The 18,802-nt window shown below is 45.0% G+C and overlaps 1 protein-coding gene across 1 annotated transcript in view; it reads right to left on the bottom strand.

The window, feature by feature from the left end:
* Window positions 1–94: 94 nt before the first annotated feature.
* Window positions 95–18,802, bottom strand: part of IGFBP7 (insulin like growth factor binding protein 7) — a 53,148-nt gene continuing 34,440 nt past the window's right edge. Inside the window, exons 2-5 of the mRNA XM_067556891.1 lie at window positions 8,204–8,313; window positions 5,349–5,465; window positions 2,672–2,798; window positions 95–290 (exon numbers count right to left, since the gene is read on the bottom strand). Coding sequence (XP_067412992.1) covers window positions 271–290; window positions 2,672–2,798; window positions 5,349–5,465; window positions 8,204–8,313 — 374 coding nt within the window. The 3' untranslated portion in view covers window positions 95–270. The remainder of the gene's footprint in view (window positions 291–2,671; window positions 2,799–5,348; window positions 5,466–8,203; window positions 8,314–18,802) is intronic.

An 18,802-nucleotide genomic window follows, 5' to 3' on the forward strand; every position in this document is an offset into this window, starting at 1 on the left:
TAAATGGTACATGTCATTTATGTCAGGCTGTTTTGCATCTCCACACTTTTGTTTAATAATCTTGAGCTTTACTTTTTGTAAATAGAAATAAAGATTTGTAGTCAAACGTGAATTATATTTATTTGTATGTCTTCCAAAAGCGTGTAAGCAAAGTATTATTATAAAAGGAAGAATGAGTGAGATAAGGAACTGATTATTGGACTAGAAGTCAGTGGCTGCAGCTTTCCAAAAGACTAATTTAAACTGTGCATAAATGATATAGTGCTCACGTCACAGCTCTGCACCATTACCTGGGGAAAAACAAAAAGATGCGGCTTCAGAATTACAAGAGGGTAACACTGCAGAGAGGTCTAGCAATGGAGTGAATTTTCTGTTTGTTCTTCATTGTCCACATTTAAGTCAGTCAAACCTTTCCCTCTCTTTCTTTCTTTCTGAGGGAATGGGATAGCTTAGGGTAATGGAATTAAATAACCTTTCACTGAGGTCACTGGAACGTGCCCTTATCAGTGGTTGGCTAACTACAGAGACAATTAGACCAGCAGTTCCCAGCCTGTGGCCCATGGACCATTGGTGGTCCATGAGGCTACTACAGGTGTCTGCAGAAAAGAAAAATACACAATTTCACATAAAACTAGTAGCATGTGGTGGGGTCTGCAAAATGTTTGGAGGTTGAAAAGGGGTCCGCACACTCGAAGGTTAGGAATTGCTGAATTAGACTGTACTTATTACGGTCACACCTGAGATGCCATCTGATGACTTCATGCCTGGGTGACACTCCCCTTTTAAGAGGGAAGAGGCTGGTGTACTTTGGATTGGTCAGCTGACCCCCAGCAAGGCCTGAGAGGGCAGCAGGCCGAAGGGGAGTTGGGGGAGGGGAAGTCAGAGCCTGAGGGGTGTCTCTCAGAGGAAAGGTTGGTGTGAGCTACCTGAGACTGTCAGACAGGCAGCAGCAAGGCAGAGCTGGCAAGTTGCTTGGACAAGAGCTTCAGGAGCCCCAGAAAAGAAAGCTCAGTGTGGATGAGAGCTGGAACTGCTGGTGGGAACTGACCAAAGTGAGGACTCCTAATGAGCAGAGGCCTCTAGGAAAAAGAGGGAGATTGAACTCTGTCAGAGGAAGCAAAGCCCAGAAGCAGGAGGGTGGATCCCTTCAGCCAGAGGTAGGCTGTGCAGCCAGGGAGGCCTGGAAGTAGAACGCTGTCTGAGGGAGAGCACTGTGGGAGGCAGAGAGGCCTTAGAGCAGGTCCCTGAATGGAGGCATAAGGAACTGAAAACAAAGTGCTGCGAGAGACAATTGGGTGAGTGACTTGAGATATCCCTGGAGAGGAGAATGGGGAAAAAAAAAACTCTCTCTCTATATATATTTACTGTGGGAACTAGAGAATTGTTTTACTACAAGGCTTTTGGGGAACTACAGCACTGGTATAGATGAATACACTGAGCTCGGATTGTATCTTTGATGGGTGAGCAACATGGGAACCAGGCTAGGCGCACCTTTCATGTGTTGGATGGCACTCGAGGCAGTGTCACCATATCACCATGCCCCCTTAACAGCCGTGATGTACACGCCTTTTAAATATTTGTAGACGGTGTCTACACCTTAATTTATTGCTTGGCTAAAGCATCCGTCCTTCATTTAATTTCCTCCAAAATTAATTTTTGCTGCTCTTTTCTGAACTCCTTCCCATTTCCTAAAGGTGAGAAGGAGCTGCAGTATGTGGCATACATATGAGGAGAAATGAGAATATCTTTCTGGCTATGATGTACCATGCTGCATTCTAGGACCAGCACTGTCATTAACAAACAGCAATGTCTGTCACTTCCCTGACTTGTTGCCGGACAGTTTTCAGTTATCCTTTAAAAGGCTAAATCATTGGATACATGCATCCCTTGCATTTGTGATAATGGATTTCTAAAATGGGGTAAAATAGGGGCAAAACCAAGCACCTTTAGCAAAGGGCATAAGTTAGTTATGTTAGTGTCTGACTTGAACCAGTTCAGTAAATTAATGGAGGCAATATTTTTTTTTTTCTTTTTACACATCTTCCTGTTACTCAGACACATCATTTAAAAGAGCTGAAGTCCAGAAACCAAATGAATGGATTATATGCACTAACCTCTAAATGTGTATGACATTAATAAAGGCTGCTAGGATGGAGGAAGAGCAAGGCTATTAGGACTACATATATTAGCAAAATAGCCCTGCCGTTTTTGGAAGTGTTTTTAAAGCCTCTTTTATACAACTAGAAATTCAAGTCTTTTCAGATAACATGGTGACTGGAGAACCAATAAAGTCACCATCATAACAGCCTGAAAGCTGAGTTATTGAAAAGAGAAGGAATTTTTTGTTAGATGTTTTAACTCTTAGCTAGTTAATAGCTGCCAATACCTAACATATTTGGGAAAAAGCATGTCTTTAATAAAGCTGCAACTCCCTCATTCTCTAATGTAAGAGCTCACAAATAGCTGAGATCTCCACAACGTGCTTCATCAAAACCAGAAAGAGACTGGGTTTGACATTAGAAATACCAGCAATGTACAGCTAACAAAGTTTTAAATGCAACTTTTCAGCTGGTCTTATATCCTAAACAACCACAGGACATAAACCCCATATAAAAAAGAATCTTTGCAAGTGTATAAGGGTGTTTGTTAAAACTTTGCACACATTACCTACCTTGAGTTAGGGGTATTTCATGTAAAGCATTGACCACAGTAAGTCGGGCAGAGGCTGTAGCCTCTCCTTTGGAGTTCAGTGCATGACACTCGTACTCTCCAGCATCCTCTTTACTCAAAGGAGATATCTATCAAAACAAGCAGCATGTGTCCTTTTTTATTATGGGGGATTTATTCTCACATTACTTAGTGGCACTGTTGGGTTGTATAACAGCAGTAAACAATAGCACTAGCAACAGACTCAATACTGGTTGTTATCCGGTGTTGGCTGCGTGTGTGTGTGTGTGTGTGTGTGTGTGTGTGTGCTCTCTGCGTGCAGCATTGGCTCTGGCCAGGTAGCCAGTACAGCAGATTCTGATCAAACTGCCCAATCAATCCACAGACTCGGATTTGGTAGCAAAGGTGCCCAGCCAGACTTATTGTAGATAAAGCACAGGCCTAGTCTCCTGCAGACTCTAGTGCAGGACTGCTAACACATATGCTTGTTACAATGGACCAGCTCAATGGATGGCAGGATTTTCGGTCCCTCCCAGGCCAGTGAAAGACACTCCATCTGAGATTCCTTTTTTATACAAACAAGTTACATGTTGCCCCTCTGATGTGGTTAATACCACCCTTTACCTTGTACTGGTTTGATCAAAACATCTTTATCCCTCATACTGTCACCCTGACCTCAACTAAAAGAGGGGTCAACGTGTTTGTTATCTTTGGGGAGTGTGTTTGTACCATACCAGGTATTTGGGGTGTTCTGGTACCACCTTTCTGGAATGCGCTTGTGTGAGTGTTCTGTGCCTCCTGCTTCTTTAGGAGTATGTGTCTTTGCAATACCAGCTCTGTTCTTGCCAGATTCTGTAAACTTGCCAGCAGGATCATAGCGTGACTTCTGCTAACTTTGCTTTATAACAGCAGGGCCCAGCTACTACAGTAGCTCAGGCCTCATGTCTGTGGTTCTCACTTTCTACTATACCGGTAATTGATCAAGTGGGAATTAACCCTTGGAGACTGCACATGTCCAGAATATTCCTGGGGCTAGCAGTACGGAAAATGCTCATTCTTCTGAATGTGCAACTGTTTGTTTAAAAAAATTGCATCATAAACTGAACTTTTAAAAATAGTGAGAATGGATTCCCTCACCCCTGACTTCTTTCAGCTGTCTGTGGCTTCAGTCAGCCTGACTTGGTCAGTAGCTGATTGCCCGGTTCACAGATCAGATAAGTGACAGGACCCAATCACAAGACAGGAAACACTTTGGCCACTCAGCCAATCAGTCCTCTCCTAGCTTCATTCTGTCCTACACATCAGGATTTGATTTAACTTTTTCGTGTTTGCTAAGGCTTGGGATGCTTTAGAGCTTCCTGTTGTCATGGAAAGGGAAGCAGGGAAAAGCCGTAGCCTCTCCAGGAAGGTGCTTCATCCTATTTCTGTTGGCTCAGTACTGTATTTGCCCTGCTCCAAAGTGCTCTCTGCTCCAGCTTCCACCTCTGGTTTGGCATCTAGGGTAAGCTAATGCATTCCCCAGCCACCAGCTCATTGGGAGGCTGAAGAGATTGCACCATGTGGTCTGTTATTGCCAAAGCTTCCCTACTGGTAAAGAAAAGCCTGACCTATGGTGGCGTCCGCTCTGCTGGCTCCCCTGCTGCTGCTCTCTCCTCTCCCCAGTCTTTCCACACGTTACAGCTCAGGTTCTAGTGTGCAGCTCCAAGTGTCACGCTCCCCCTCATGGAACTATCTGTCTAAGAACAGGGTTTTTTTTTTAAAAAAACAACCTGTTAATTAAATGTTTGGGGACACAAATTCCCGAGAGTTCACATTCCTTGAGGGCACGGGACTTGGAGAGGTTAAGAGCGAGGGTTTTCTATGAACTCCAGGACAGACCAGTCCTGCCATGTTCACGCAGCAATCCTCAGTGCATGTGGAGGTAAAGGTCTTTGTTCCTTTCCTTTCAAGCAAACTCGTGTCTAGCAGTTCAGAGTTCTTTGTGGAGGGCATCTCACCTGGTCAAGGTTGTAGCTAAAGGGAATAGGTTCTCCTGAGCTGTGCTGGCTTAGTTGGACAGAGTGCACCAGCAACACAGGTACAAAATATAACTAGTGCTTTAGAGAGGCCAGGGTGATTCTAGCTTGGGTTTGTGAGGCTCATACAAAGTTATGAGAGTGATTCTGTCCCTCAGTCTTGCAGTGTGTTCTACAAAAGGTAGGACAGCAGTGCTCTTATCTCCTGTGGAGAATCCCACTGCCATGTGACCTTCACCAAAGACACCTGGTCTCCAGTGCTGGCAAGCCCTGTCCTAGCTACCCGCTGTGCTCCACCTGCTGATCGCAGTATTTTATGAACAGTGCAGAAAGATATGGGCTCTGTCTTTCAGTCTCGTCCTGTTCCTGAGGCCTTTTTAACGTCCCGCTCTTCCTCCTCATTGTTTTCACACACGTTTTGCACTGATGTAAATAATTCCACAAGATGAAGGAAGCAAAGAATTGGTCCAACTGAAAGCATTTAATCTTGCTCCTTGTAATACACGTGACTGCTTTTTAACTACTTCACCTCAACTTCACTGACTATTTTCAACACCAAGAAAAATACTGCACCTACTCCTTTGTAATTTCCCAGTATTATCCACAAAAACTTGGCTCTTGCAGATATGTTATCAGACTGGTATGTGAATGCGCACAAGTGCTTACCAGTACCCAGCCAGTCACTTCATGCTTCTCTGGGCCACCACGCGTCTGGATAGCTAAGTTGTCGCGATCTCCAGGCAGCAGCTCCAGCCTTTGAACACCATGTTGTCCCCTTATTATCTGGGCAGGAATATTAAGAGACAAGCTATCAATAGTTTGATGAGATTGCCATCCTAAATACTTACAATACCTAAATCTCAACCCCTCCATAAACCTTGTCTACACACAAAAGCTGTATGGGTTTAACTAGGCCATATAGTTGACAGGGTTATACTGATATAAAGGTGTTCCTACCAGTACGGTTATTCCTGGAGGGAAGGGGAATGAGCTACCCCAGCATCTGCATCCATGCTGCCGGGAGGGTTGTATCAGTATAATGTGATTGGTAAAACAAGAAATCACATCTCTGACTGACAGCTATACTGGTACAAATACTGTGTGCAGACCAGGCCTAAAACAGACTGTGGCCTGCAGCCTCCATGTGAAAGTTTTACTGGTATAACTAGTTTGGGTAACGGTGAGATTTTTTACCATTCTAATTGTACCAGTAAAAGCCAGTGTGTGGATGCAGTTGTGCTAGTATAAAAGCACCTTATACCAATGGAGCTTATTCTCCTTCCCCACGGGGAATGGCTATACGTGTTAAAGCACCCTTATACCAATAACTGCATTCCTACTAGTGGGGGAGTGCTGCTCTACGTACAGTAGCTAACACTTTACAACTCTCTAACTTGGGTGAGGCTTTTTAAGGGTAGGGCTTTTTAAAAGCACTCGGCACTGCCCTTAACTCTGCTGTCACTGAAGACCATGGTAAAACTCGCACAGACTGCAATGGGAGCAGAGTTAGGCCAGTGCCTAGCACTTTGGAAGATCACACCTTAAATGCCTGAAATGGTGCAAGGACTGTACAAAGGTGGGAAAAGGTCTTGCACTTGGCTGTCCAAGGTGGCTGCTGTCTGTATTTTAGTAGCACCTACAGTCCAAATGGCCAGAGTTTCCAAGGGTTCAGCTACAAGCAGCTCCTATTGTCCTAGGTGATGGTTTGGAGTGTGGGGTGGATTCTCTGTTCTCAAGGAGAGCTGCTGGGTGTTGAGCCTTCTTGGCCTTTGGGCTCTGGTGCAGTGGGAAACCAGCGGTGCACATGCTGATCCCAGGGCAGGGCCCCTGACTGGTGACATTCCCAAGGAGAAAGGTGCACAAAGTAAACAAAAGGCAGCCACCTGAGCTTCTGCCGCTCTAAAACCAATGTTTTCCAAATGGCCCTGGGCAAGACTGGCAAAAAAAGGCTGCCTGGAAGTAGAAAACCACATCCCTTTTTCAGCCTTTTTGATCCTGAGGGAAGAAATAGCAAAAGATCTGCCTCGTTAATCAGCACTGAAGCTAATGGTGTGAACAAGCGTCAGAGTCCAATGGACCCATGCAACATTCTACAGTTCATCGGGTAAATATTATTCTGTTCCATGATTATTTTGTTTACTGAAAACAGCAGCTTAATTCTGCCCTTCCTGCCAACTTCTCCCATGCAGTGCTCTGGTAAGTTCCTGAGAAATGTGGTGAGAGGCGTGTTCAGTTGCTCTGTGAGAGGAGGGTGTCGTTTCTCGGTGCCAGACACTATTTGGTGACACTGGAACACACAACTATCTGTGGAGTTTTAAAAGTCCACTGCAGGTCCATCTGACAACATACCCCACCGCTGATTTCACTTATGAACAACAGGGTCTCCTATGTCACCAGGAAATGTCTGTAGCCGGCTATTATTTAAGTGGGTCACTATTTAACAATTTTCTTTAGAATATTTTTAGTATACATTCTTTCAAATTGATTGTAAAGGTCCAAAAACCATCAGAGGTCCCAAGAGCCTGTAGGTTTGAGAAAACTTGAAAAGTGATGGAGTTTGCACAATGATACTTTTGATTTTAACCTGCACTCTCTGTTTAAAATTAACACCAAATCAAAGGCTTCTGCTATTCTATCACTTCCAAAGAAGCAGCAAAGCAGTAGGAGCAAAAGCAAATGTATGGAACCTTCCCTGATTTGGACTTCAGGTTCCTATAAGGCCCTGAGGCCAGGTGCCGATACAGTTTCTGGAGCAGAAGGTGAATGTGCACCCTCCTTGCTATAAACTAAGGGTAAAAAACCAATCCTGGCCACCAGTGCTATCTAACCGCACAGTCCAGGAACAGCATCAACATTCACCTCAAGGCTAACAATAGAAAAGAAAAACATTGCAGGATTACGCCAGCTCGGACCTGTGCATTCAAGGCTAGTGTTTTCAAAGCCACAGGCATGTATGAGCGTAAAACAAATTATTGAAAGACATTCTTTGGCTACTCATAACACCAATCTAATATGGCAAAGCATAATTGTATTTCTCTTATCAGCATAAACAAAAGTGCAAAGGAAAAAAATATGGCTTTTTGGGGGAAAAAATTAAACAAATCCAGATTTGAAAGAGGGTGGTGGGGGACAGGAAATAAAGATGTTCTCTCTCTCTCTTTTTTTTTTTGCATTGATAGGAGAAACTCACTGTAAATATGCTCTTCTGCTGGTGGGTTTACTGAAGCCTCTATCTTGCAACTGCTGTTTGACAGTCTTTGCTACACGTCTGCAGTGTTACAGTTCACACGTGGTGTTGGTTTTGGTAATGCATTCGATATTTTTCTCATCCTTGCACAAATGAGCCTGCCCTTCTTTCTTGCCACTTTAAAAGCAATGCAGAGTTTGCGGTAAAATGCCCTTCTTTATTACAGACTAGCTCTGTCTGCTCCTCTGCCATCCCCCTCAAGAATATCATACTGTAGCAAATAAGCACGGCATAATCCAGGCTACCCATGAACAACACATTCCATGCCACTGACCTTATTCCAAGTGAGCACTGGAGTTGGAATGCCCATGACTTCACAACTCAGATAAATCTGTGCTCCGGTGATGTTCCAGATTTCCTTAGGGGGAGTCACAATGGAAGGTCCTGAAAAGAGAGAAATCCTTTAAAACAGGTGACTCCAACTTGAAGTTCCCTGCTTCTTGACTCCCAGTTACATTCAATAGGTTTTCAGTGCCACGGAGTCCCGAATACTATTATAGGCAGGGCGGGTAGCTCCACCTAATTAAGGTTGCCCAACACTTCCCATTATAAGACTCTGTTTTCTGTTGCTTATGACTTTAACCATTTTTTTCCCCCTGCAGACAGTGTGTGTGCCGCAGGCTGAATTAGTCTGGAAAATTTCAGCCAAAATGGTTCAGCTGTTTCTAAGAACCAGGAAAGGGGAAAATATGTTGTTTTACCCAAATTAAAAAATTCTGGTGATCTTTTCATTGAGAGGCTCTAACACCTCTATGCTTTGGAACAGGGGCTTGAAAATGTGGCAGGAGAGTGGCCTTTAGGTCAGGGATGTGCCTTTTGCCACCCCCACGAAAATCTGCATAATTTGGCCAATTTATAAACCTTTGAAAAATTGCAGTTTGCACATGCTCAGTAGAGACTTACTAGAGTCTACCATCTAAAACCTCCTTAGATTCTGTCCACACAGAACTCCTGGGGGAATTCTGCGCCACTGCGTGTGCGCAGGATTCATGTCGTCCACAGATTTCTTTGCTTCCTCACAGAAAAATGACTTCTGAGGGGAAGCAAAGGGAAGCAGTGGTAACTCGCCCCTTCCTGGCAGCCTGAAGCAGCTGGCAAAGATGTAAATCAGCATAGGGTGGGGGAGGCATGCATGGGGAGATGAAATCACTGCCAGGGGTGGAGCTGGGTGTGTGTGTGAGTGAGTGAACAAGAGAGACTCTGTTCCTCTAGCTCGCTATTGTGGTGTGCATGGTGTGAAGGGGTAGGGTTTCCAGGTGTTTGGAGGTAGGCGTGAGGCAGGCTCTGTCCCCTCAGGCACAGCATAAAGTAGTAGCCTGCCTGCTTAGTTGTTCCCATTCCTAGTGAATTCCCCCAGCAGCATAAAACAGGTGTAAAAGTTTGAAGGCTCCTTTATGTTGCCAGAGTGGTGTAAAGGAGACTTATAGGAAATGGCCTTATAAATGCTAATGGCATTTTAGTGATTAGAACTGGTCTATGTTTTTGGACTAAAACATTTTCCTATCAACATGTGCTCCATGAACTGTTTATTACTGACCTTTCTGGAGATGGTCAGTAGCCAATCGAAAGTGTGAGTTTGATTCCCCAGCCCACACTTGCTCTTCAGTTGCCTATGATGTAATACTGAGCCTGGCTGCATATCATTGGCATTCCTGTGATTCGAGGATGATCTCTACCACGGATTTACTTATGGGTCCTGAGATGACTCAGGAGTCCAGTCCTGGAACCTACAGATCTGTCCGCAATAGGTACAGACATCTCCTAGCGGGTGAGCTGCCTGCTGGAAGAAAGTTCTTTCTTTCCCTTCCTTCTCCCTCTCTTTTCAGCTCTGAGGGCATGATGCTTCTCCTCGAAGTGGGCCACTCCCTGATGGAGGATATAGAGCCACTGAGGTCAGTTGGTGGCTTGCTCCTCCCAGTTTATGATGCCCACATCAATTTTCTTAAGATATGCTTTTGTAAAGGGAAATCATGCCTCACCAATCTACTAGAATTCTTTGAGGGAGTCAACAAGAATGTGGACAAGGGTGATCCTGAGGATATACTGTACTTAAATTTTCAGAAAGCCTTTGACAAGTCCCTCACCAAAGGCTTTTAAGCAAAGTAAGTGGTCATGAGATAAGAGGGATGGTCCTCTCCTGTATGAGTAACTGGTTAAAAGACAGAAAACAAAGGGTAGGAATAAATGGTCAGTTTTCAAAATGGAAAGGGGTAAAAAGTGGTGACCCCCTAGGGTCTGTACTGGGAGCAGTACTGTTCAACATATTCATAAATAATGTGGAAAAAGGGGGAAACAGTGAGGTGGCAAAATTTGCAGACGATACAAAACTACTCACGATAGTTAAGTCCAGACTGCAAAGTGTTACAAAGGGACCTTACAAAACCGGGTAACTGGGCAACAAAATGGCAGCTGAAATTCAATGTTGATAAATGCAAAATAATGCACATTGAAAAACATAATCCCAGCTATACATGTAAAATGATGGGGGTCTAAGTTAGCTGTTATCACTCAAGAAAGAGATCTTGGAGTTCTTGCGGACATCCACTTAATGTTCAGCAGCAGTCAAAAAAGCTAACAGAAAGTTAAGAATAATTAGGAAAGGAATAGATTATAAAACAGAAAATATGGTATCGCCTCTTTATAAATCCATGGTACACTCACATGTTGAATACTGCAAGCGATCTGGTTGCTCCATCTCAATGAAGATATATTAGAATTGGAAAAGGTACAGAAAAGGGCAACTAAAATGATTAGGGAGTATGGAAAAGCTTCAACATTATGAGAGATTAATAAGACTTGGACTTTTCAGTTTGCAAAAGAGACGACTAAGAGGGGATATGATAGAGGTCTATAAAATCATGACTGGTATGGAGAAAGTATATAAGGAAGTGTTATTTACTGCTTCCCATAACACAAAAACTAGGGTCAACAAATAAAATTAATAGGCAGCAGGTTTAAAACCAACAAAAGGAAGCATTTCTTCACATAACGTACAGTTAACCTGTGGAACTCCTTGCCAGAAGATGTTGTGACGGCCAAGACTGTAACATGGTTAAAAAATGAATTAGATAAGTTCATGGAGGATAGGTTCATCAATGACTATTAGCCAGGATAGGCAGAGATTGCTGTTTGCCAGAGGCCAATGGAATAGATCACTTAATGTTTACCTGTTCTATTCATTCCCTCTGAAGCATCTGGCATTGGCCACTGTCGGATGACAGGACACTGGGCTAGATGGGCCATTGTTCTGATCCAGTATGGCCGTTCTCATGTTCAGCCACCTTGAAGGTACTTCCAAGGTACATTAAGAGACTACGGGAAAGCATGTATATAAAAGGTAAACAAAAACATCAAGCCAACAAGGGGAGGAGATAACCACTCAGCATCACAGCAAGGAGTGGAGACCAGGAATAGATCAATCTGTATTTTGGCAAACACCAGGGGGTTGCCTGCCTCAGTTTGCAAGTATTTTACTGTAGGGGTCAGCCTTCAAAAAAATCCATTTAAAAAAGTTTACTGGATTATAAAGAAAGGGGCAAAGAACCCCAAGGGATTTTTCATCTAAGACAACAAAGGAACTGACCACTTTGGATTTTGTGGGAGATCCTGACCCAGGCGGCGGTCAGCCATCTTTCTGGAAGGAGGTATGATACGAATCATACCTTAAACCAAGACTGTAGTTTTGTCAAATCTTAGCCTCTAGAAAGGGGTTTTCACTTTAATTTGCTTGTAACTATTTCTAGTGCTATCCATCATATGTAAACTCACTTAAAATCCTAGCTCCTTTTGTTAATAAAGTTGCTTTACTTTTAATCTAAACCAAGCCAGTGCTGTGTTTGAACCAAAGTGATAGTTAACTCCAGTTAATGTGGCAAGCTGTGGAGTTTGTCTCTTTAGAGGAGCAAAGAAACCTTTTTATTTCTCTGAATGATCCAGGAGAGGGCTGGACATTGCAGGGTACACAGTTTTGGGAAAATCTGAGTGTCGGGGGTGTTGGGGTCATCTTGCCAGGCTGAGACTGGTGGAGATCAGAGTGTGGCAGGGGTATAACAAGTAGGCTGCTGGAATCAGAGCTGCTGGTCCAGGATTGCTTATCACACAGACACTCAGTGCATGCTCAGATGCTGGCTGGGAGCATGCAGACAAGGAAGCTACAAGCTGCAGAGCATGTTAAGGCATCCAGGATACAAGGCAGGTGATTGGGCAGTGAGGTAAGGAAATTGTGATAAAGAGCCTTTGGTGGTGGAGGTCGGAAGACAGGAGCTGGAGGGAAGATGAAAGAGGAAAACTGGGCCTTGGAGTTAGTGTGGAGGGAGACTGGGACTGGCTGGGCAAGGATACGGGAGCTGGAAGCCAGTGTGAGTTCAGGGTTCAATGGATGCAAAACATTATCAGTATCTCTGTTTCCCTTTCCATGCTCTTAGCAGTCTGTATTTGTTCTCAGCTCTGCTGCACGCTTCCTATGTGATCCCAGGAAAGTCATTATCTTGCTCTGGGCCTCACTTTCACCATTTCTAAAACGGGGATGATATTTCCCTACATCACAGCTGTGCAGTGCAGATGCCGTCATTAACCCATCGTAGGCCGTCAAGATATTACACAGAGAGTATCGCAACCAAAGTATAACAAAGAAGTGGTCTGGTAAATCATTCTGCCAGCAAACTTGTAACAGCTGCCTTTCCCCACAATGCTGGCCCTTTGTTTTGGCAAGGCTATCAAATGTGTGTGCGTGTGTGTGCAAAAGAGAAGGGTGTGGACTGGAAAGAAGGAACAGACCAGCGTGTGTTAGAGCAGGGCATGCGGGGAGGGAGGGCTAGCTTCCCAAATGAGCTTGTAGGCAATAAACAAAATGGCTCGGCTGTTCTCCAAGGAGCTGGTGGGTGGTTGAGCCCTTTTGAAGATGTGCCCATGCTATTTACATGCCTAGATGGGAACTGTTAAGTACCGAGTTGTTTAGAAAATCTGGCCCTAAATGCTGACCCTCAGGCTTGGCAGTGTATTAGGCACAATCGGTATTCCAGGAAGGAGAAGAATGGGCAATTCTGTTTAATCTCTCTTTTGTAGGACTGCACTGCAAACCTGCTATTAATTTTTTGAAATAGAAAATGAAATCCAAATGTGTGTCATGTTTATTTCTACTCACTTAGAGCTTTAAAGACCGCATCTCAAAGGACTATCTATATCTCTTCCTCAGAAGACAGAGGCACGGTAAGTGGAATCCACCCAAATCAAATCAAGTTGTTTCTTGTAGAGACATAGGAATTGTCAGGTCTGGATCCATCTAGTCTTATATTCCGTCTCCAACTGTTGCCAGAGGCTTCCGAGGAAGAAGCCCTGCAGTAGACGGTTATGGGCTAGCCTCTCTCCAGGGAACATTTCCTCCTGAGCTTCATTAGCTGGAGGCTGGCTTTTGGCCTGAAGAAGGAGGGTTTAGAGCTTTTGTTTGTATTTTTACATAGAATCCTAGAAGATTAGGGTTGGAAGGGACCTCAGGAGGTCATCTAGTCCAACCCCCTGCTCAAAGCAGGGCCAACCCCAAGTAAATCATCACAGCCAGGGCTTTGTCAAGCCGGGCCTTAAAAACCTCTAAGGGTGGAGATTCCACCATCTCCCTAGGTAACCCATTCCAGTGCTTCACCACCCTCCTAGTGAAAAAGTTTTTCCTAATATCCAACCTAGACCTCCCCCACTGCAGCTAGCATGGTGGACAGTTCCTGGGGACATTTGCAATGTCCTTCCAGACCTCTTTGGTTCTCACAACCTATGCCAGCTTGCAGGATGGGGAGCACACCTTGGATCCAGAACAGTGCAGGGTACCTGGAGCCCTGAAGAGAGGAAACACAACATCCATCTCTTGGATCTCAGAGCTGCCAACCAGGTTGTCAGGAGACTCCAGAGCTACCTACAGGGCAATCAACCATGGTTGCATACACAAACAGCCAAGGAGGAACAAGGAGCATAGCTCCACCTGAAGAAATGATGGAGATAATGGAATGGGCAGAAAAGATCCGACATTTCCTATTGGCAACATACATAAAAGGGGAGCTGAATCAGAAAGCAGATTGGCTCAGCAGAGACACCGTCAATAACTCAGAATGGTGCCTGAGCCAGGAAGTCTTCAATCTGATCTCAAAGACATTTCATTTCCCCTCAGCTGATCTGTTTGCAAGTTACAAAACCACCAAACAGCTGAAATACGTCACCAGAGAAGCAGGTCCTACGTCCATGGGAGCAGATGTCCTGTGGCACAGGTGGCCGCAAGGCAGCCTATAAGCCTTCCTGCCCTTCCCTCTCAAGGAAAGTACTCCAAAAGATAAAGCATGAACAAGCAAAGGTCATTATAATAACTCTAGAGACCCAGGAGGCCCAGCTCCTTTGATCTGATGGAGCTGAAACTAGAATCACAGCTGCCACTCAGACCGGACATTCTTTCCCAACATCCTTTTCTCCACCCAGACCGTCTTCAGTTGACAGCCTGGTTACTGAAACGGAAGCATTACCAGCAAAAGGCCTATCTTGCGTCCAGGTAAGTCTCCACAATAAAAGCCCATTCCTTCAACTGGACCAAGGTCAGCCTATGGTGCCAGAAGTGCAATGCTAACTCAAGAGATCCCGGAATTCCAGCTGTTCTGGACTTTCTTCAAGAAGGTGTGGATAAAGGTCTTCAACCCAGCACCTCAGCATGCCAGGTATTGGCCACAAGCAGTGTTCAATTTGCAGGATTCTCAGGCAGCAGATTTCTCAGAGCAGTCAGCCTGGCCAGACCAGCAGTCAGACCAATCTTCCCTAAATGGGACCTACCCATTAGGGCTGAAAGCCCTAACCACTCTCCCTTTTGAGACTCTGACTTCTCTTGATATCAGCATTTCATCTCTCCATCAAAACCTGTTTTCTGGTTGTCGTCATGCCTGCTAGATGAATTCCAGAATTGGCAGCCCCATCTCTGCAGCAACCCGATTGCGTGTTCCACAATGACAAGGTAGCACTGAGAACTCTGCAGTTATTTCTCTCCCAGGTGATCTCTCCTTCCATACCACAGAGGAAACTGTCCTTCCTTCTGTCCAAAGTCTTCCCAGGAGCTTTGGCACCCTTTAGATGTTAGAAGAGCACTTGAAAATCTACCTCAAGTGCACAGAATCCACAAGGTCAGGCATTCAGTTTGTCTCCTTTAATCCAATATGCCAAGGGCATCTGTCACTAGAGGTATCATTGCTGAGGCTTACAAAGTGCCAGGTGCTCATGTTCCAGAAAGAATCAGAGCACACTCTGTGAGATCCATGGCCACTTCATGGGCCGAGCAAGCATATGCCTTCCCCACAGAGATATGCAGAGCAGCCACATGATTGTTGGTTATCACCTTTCTCTAACATTACAAAATGGACTTTCTGTCCTCCGCAGATGCCTCTCTCATCAGGAAGGTGCTCCAGTAATGCCCTTGCCTCTTGGAGAATCCTCAAGGAGGCAGCCTACCTAACTATCTCTTCTTTATTCACCTTTTCTTGTCCCTCCCTGCTCCTGATTACTGCTTTCTATTTCCCATGTGTAGCAGAATTGTGGGAGATGTTGGGCGCAGAATGGAAAATTTTTTACCTGATATTTTCCTTTCTGCTAGCGGTATCTCCTACAATTCTACCCATCCTGGATGGCTTTCTACCCAAACTCAGCATTTTATTTGCCGTATCTATGTATGACATGCCAACTCTCATCGTGGTAATGAGTTCCACATTGATGTTATGATTATAAACAACTTTCTCAATGAGCTTTTCACACAGCTTTAGAATAACTCATCAGGAGGCAAGCAGAAAGGGGCGTGGCCAGCACAAATTGCAGGACAGTTTTAAGCTGCAGAGAGAGGAGAGCAGCCCATGCATAGCAAAATTGTGGCAGACGTTGCTAGCAGAAAGAAAATTATTGGGTGAGAAATTTTCTGTTCTTAAACATACAGAGGAAGATCCTCAGTTGGGGTCAACTGTCAGAGCCCCAGTGAGATCAGTGGACTGGTGACCATTTACATCAACTAAGGAAGTGGCCCCAAGAGATGGCGAAGCCCTGTTAGTTCACTAGCTCGTCCCATCCAGCCGGGTGCAGGGCCACTCCCTACTACAGAGTGTTCCTAAGTGCACTATCCAAGTTAGTATTAAATGATACCAGGGATGAGGCTTCATCATGTCCCATAGGAGACTGTTTCTCCATCCAACAGAGCTCACTGATATTCCGCCTATATTTCCTTCTTTAGTTTCACTTCATTGCTCCTGGTTAGGTTTTCATTCACCTTCTTGCATGGTTCTCACAAATCATTTTACAGGGACTGCAGCACCTCCAACCGGCGAAACATGGGTGGCAGATGTCACTGCACTGCTGTGACAAGGAGTGGTCATTACGATTAATGGATTATATGGCCAGAAGGGACTACTGTGATCATTTAGTCTGTCCTCCTGTATCACACAGGCCATGGGACTTCCCTGAATTAATTCCTGTTTGAATGGTTTCAGCACTGTACACTGGGATACAGACTCCCTTATTTTTATTTTCTCTCCTCCAGTGTATTTTTCTCTCTCTATCCTTCTCCTTCCTTTCCCCAGCTCCTATGCTGTCCTCCCACCTTCTTACAATGGGCCTTGGCAAATAATATATCGTTCAGCCTCGGGGGAAATTAATTAATTGCTAAAACAATGCACTGGTGATCAGTCAGAGCTGAGCACTGTGTTCTCTTGCATGTATTAAAACCCATTGTTCAAACCCAGGCCTTATTTTTATAATCAGAATATAACTAATTCTATTAACTGATAATTAACAAACTAATAATTAACTGATCACTTGCAGTGTTTAATTAACTTTAAATCTTTCTTCCTCCTGACAATTTAATTTTGCAAGTCAGTTAGAGGCTTTAGTTCTCTTCAGGGCCATGCAATACAGTATCAGACATCCAAGGTACATATTGTGAGACCACAAAAGATACCCGAACAAGGGCCTGGTATGTAGGAAAAGATCAAATCTGGATTATAGATCTTGGAACATGGGGCTTAATCATTCCCCGCCTGCACCAGCTGGAGCCACTTACACGAGTAGAGCGGCCCCAATTTGGCAAAACATTTAAGCACGTGCTTAAGCCCCATTACTTAAAGTTAAGCACATGCTTAAGTGCTCCGTTGAATTGGTGCCAGTGAGTGTATAAGAGTGTGGGATATAGGTCCCTGTCTTTTCCAATCCACAGAGAATGAGAGTCTGTTACAGCCCCAGCTAAAGAGCATTGGCTCCTTAGCTCAAACTGCAGCAACTCCTGCTTTTAGCTCTGACAATCCCTTGTGTGTCAGCCAAGAGTGGCTGTCACACATGCAAAGTGGGTGTGAAATGCCACCCATCTGAGCTGGAAGGGCTCCACATGGGGATAGTTGCTGATTCAAGGTGCAGAGTAGGTAGGATTTACAAGAGAAGCTATAGCAAGGCAGTGTGAAGGAGTTTGCACTGTTGGTGTGTGCTCCATGCACGACAAGTCACTGGGCTCCACTGTTGGAACTACTGTATGTAAAAGATCAAGGCCAAATTTCTGCTGCCAGCAGCACTGATATAAATCTGGAGTAGCTGCAGTGGCTTCAGGAATGTGGTATTGAATTTATACGTTGTAACTCACAGCAGAATTTGGCCCAGGGAGAGAGAGAAGCTCCCTGAGATGTTTCTGAGGCAAACTCAGTGGGGATATAAGATGGGGGAAGTCACACAGCACATGTCAACTGGTCATTCAAGGGGTGTAGGAAATCAGGGTAATTTTACCAGTTTGGCATTACGTCAGGACCAAATTCAGACCTCCCATAGGAGCTGCACGTCCAGCTGACCTCAACAGTAGCTGTGCCTGTTTACACCTGTAGCTGAATTTGGTCCCCCACAGAATGCCGAGTCGGCATGTGACCCTATCATAGTGCACCCACCCGGGGTTGAGCTAAGGCTGCACAAAGACTTGACTTTGCAATCTAAACAACGCTCTTTTAAGGGAGGATTTGGTTTTTTTAATATAAGGCACAGCTTCCTCAGCACTGTGGTTCTGGAACATGTCATCGGAGCGATCTTCTCCTGAGGGAATCTCCCTCTCCCAATCTCCTTGGTCACTCCCAATTCTGTACCCTTCTTGGCATTTACAGTCACCATTCACATACAAGGGCTCCTTCTCAGAGTGAAGCCTGGCAGGTTTTCACTAAAGGCTTCACTATAACCAGAGCAGGTCTGGCTAGCAAAACCTCCCCTTCTCTGACCCAGGAGAGGCAGCTGGGCATCTCCCACCCACCCAGGCAGTTAGGGGTGTCCATACATTACGGAATACATTTTGTGGTGATTTTCAAAACTCACCCACCCTCCTCCTACGACTTTGCAACAATGAAACAAACACTCTGTCTCTGTCACGCAAAATGAAGGATCTACCTACCACACGTCAGGTAATTTATGGACAGCCCCTGGCAGCTATAGAGAGAGGGCCCACTGAGGAGCCAGAACTCTTCCTGGGAGGATGGGCAAGTCTCCTGACCCCTCCCTCAGCAGAGCAGAGGCTGTTTCTCCTCCCCTAAAGGGTGGATTGGTGTAGAGCAGTTGACTCAACTGGCCACTAATGGGAGTTCCCACACTCTCATCACAGAACCACTGCATTTCTGCTCAGTGGGATGCTTTTGTGATGGCAGAGTGGGGGGCGGGAGGGCAACGCGGGGAAGTGGCATGTCGACATTTGATCCAACTCATCACGGTTACTCCAGCTTCACACCGGGTCGTTCAGTAGAGTTACACCAGCATAAAACTGAAGTACTGCCCTGGGGAACAAGGCCCAGCATCTCCAGCCTATCTGCAGACTCAGCATTGCACTGCTTCACTTTCAGAATGGGTCTGAGTC

The sequence above is a fragment of the Emydura macquarii genome, unplaced genomic scaffold, assembly GCF_026122565.2.
Source record: "Emydura macquarii macquarii isolate MOO-44397 ecotype Brisbane River unplaced genomic scaffold, CSIRO-AGI_Emac_v2 contig_1790, whole genome shotgun sequence".
NCBI lineage: Eukaryota > Metazoa > Chordata > Testudines > Chelidae > Emydura > Emydura macquarii.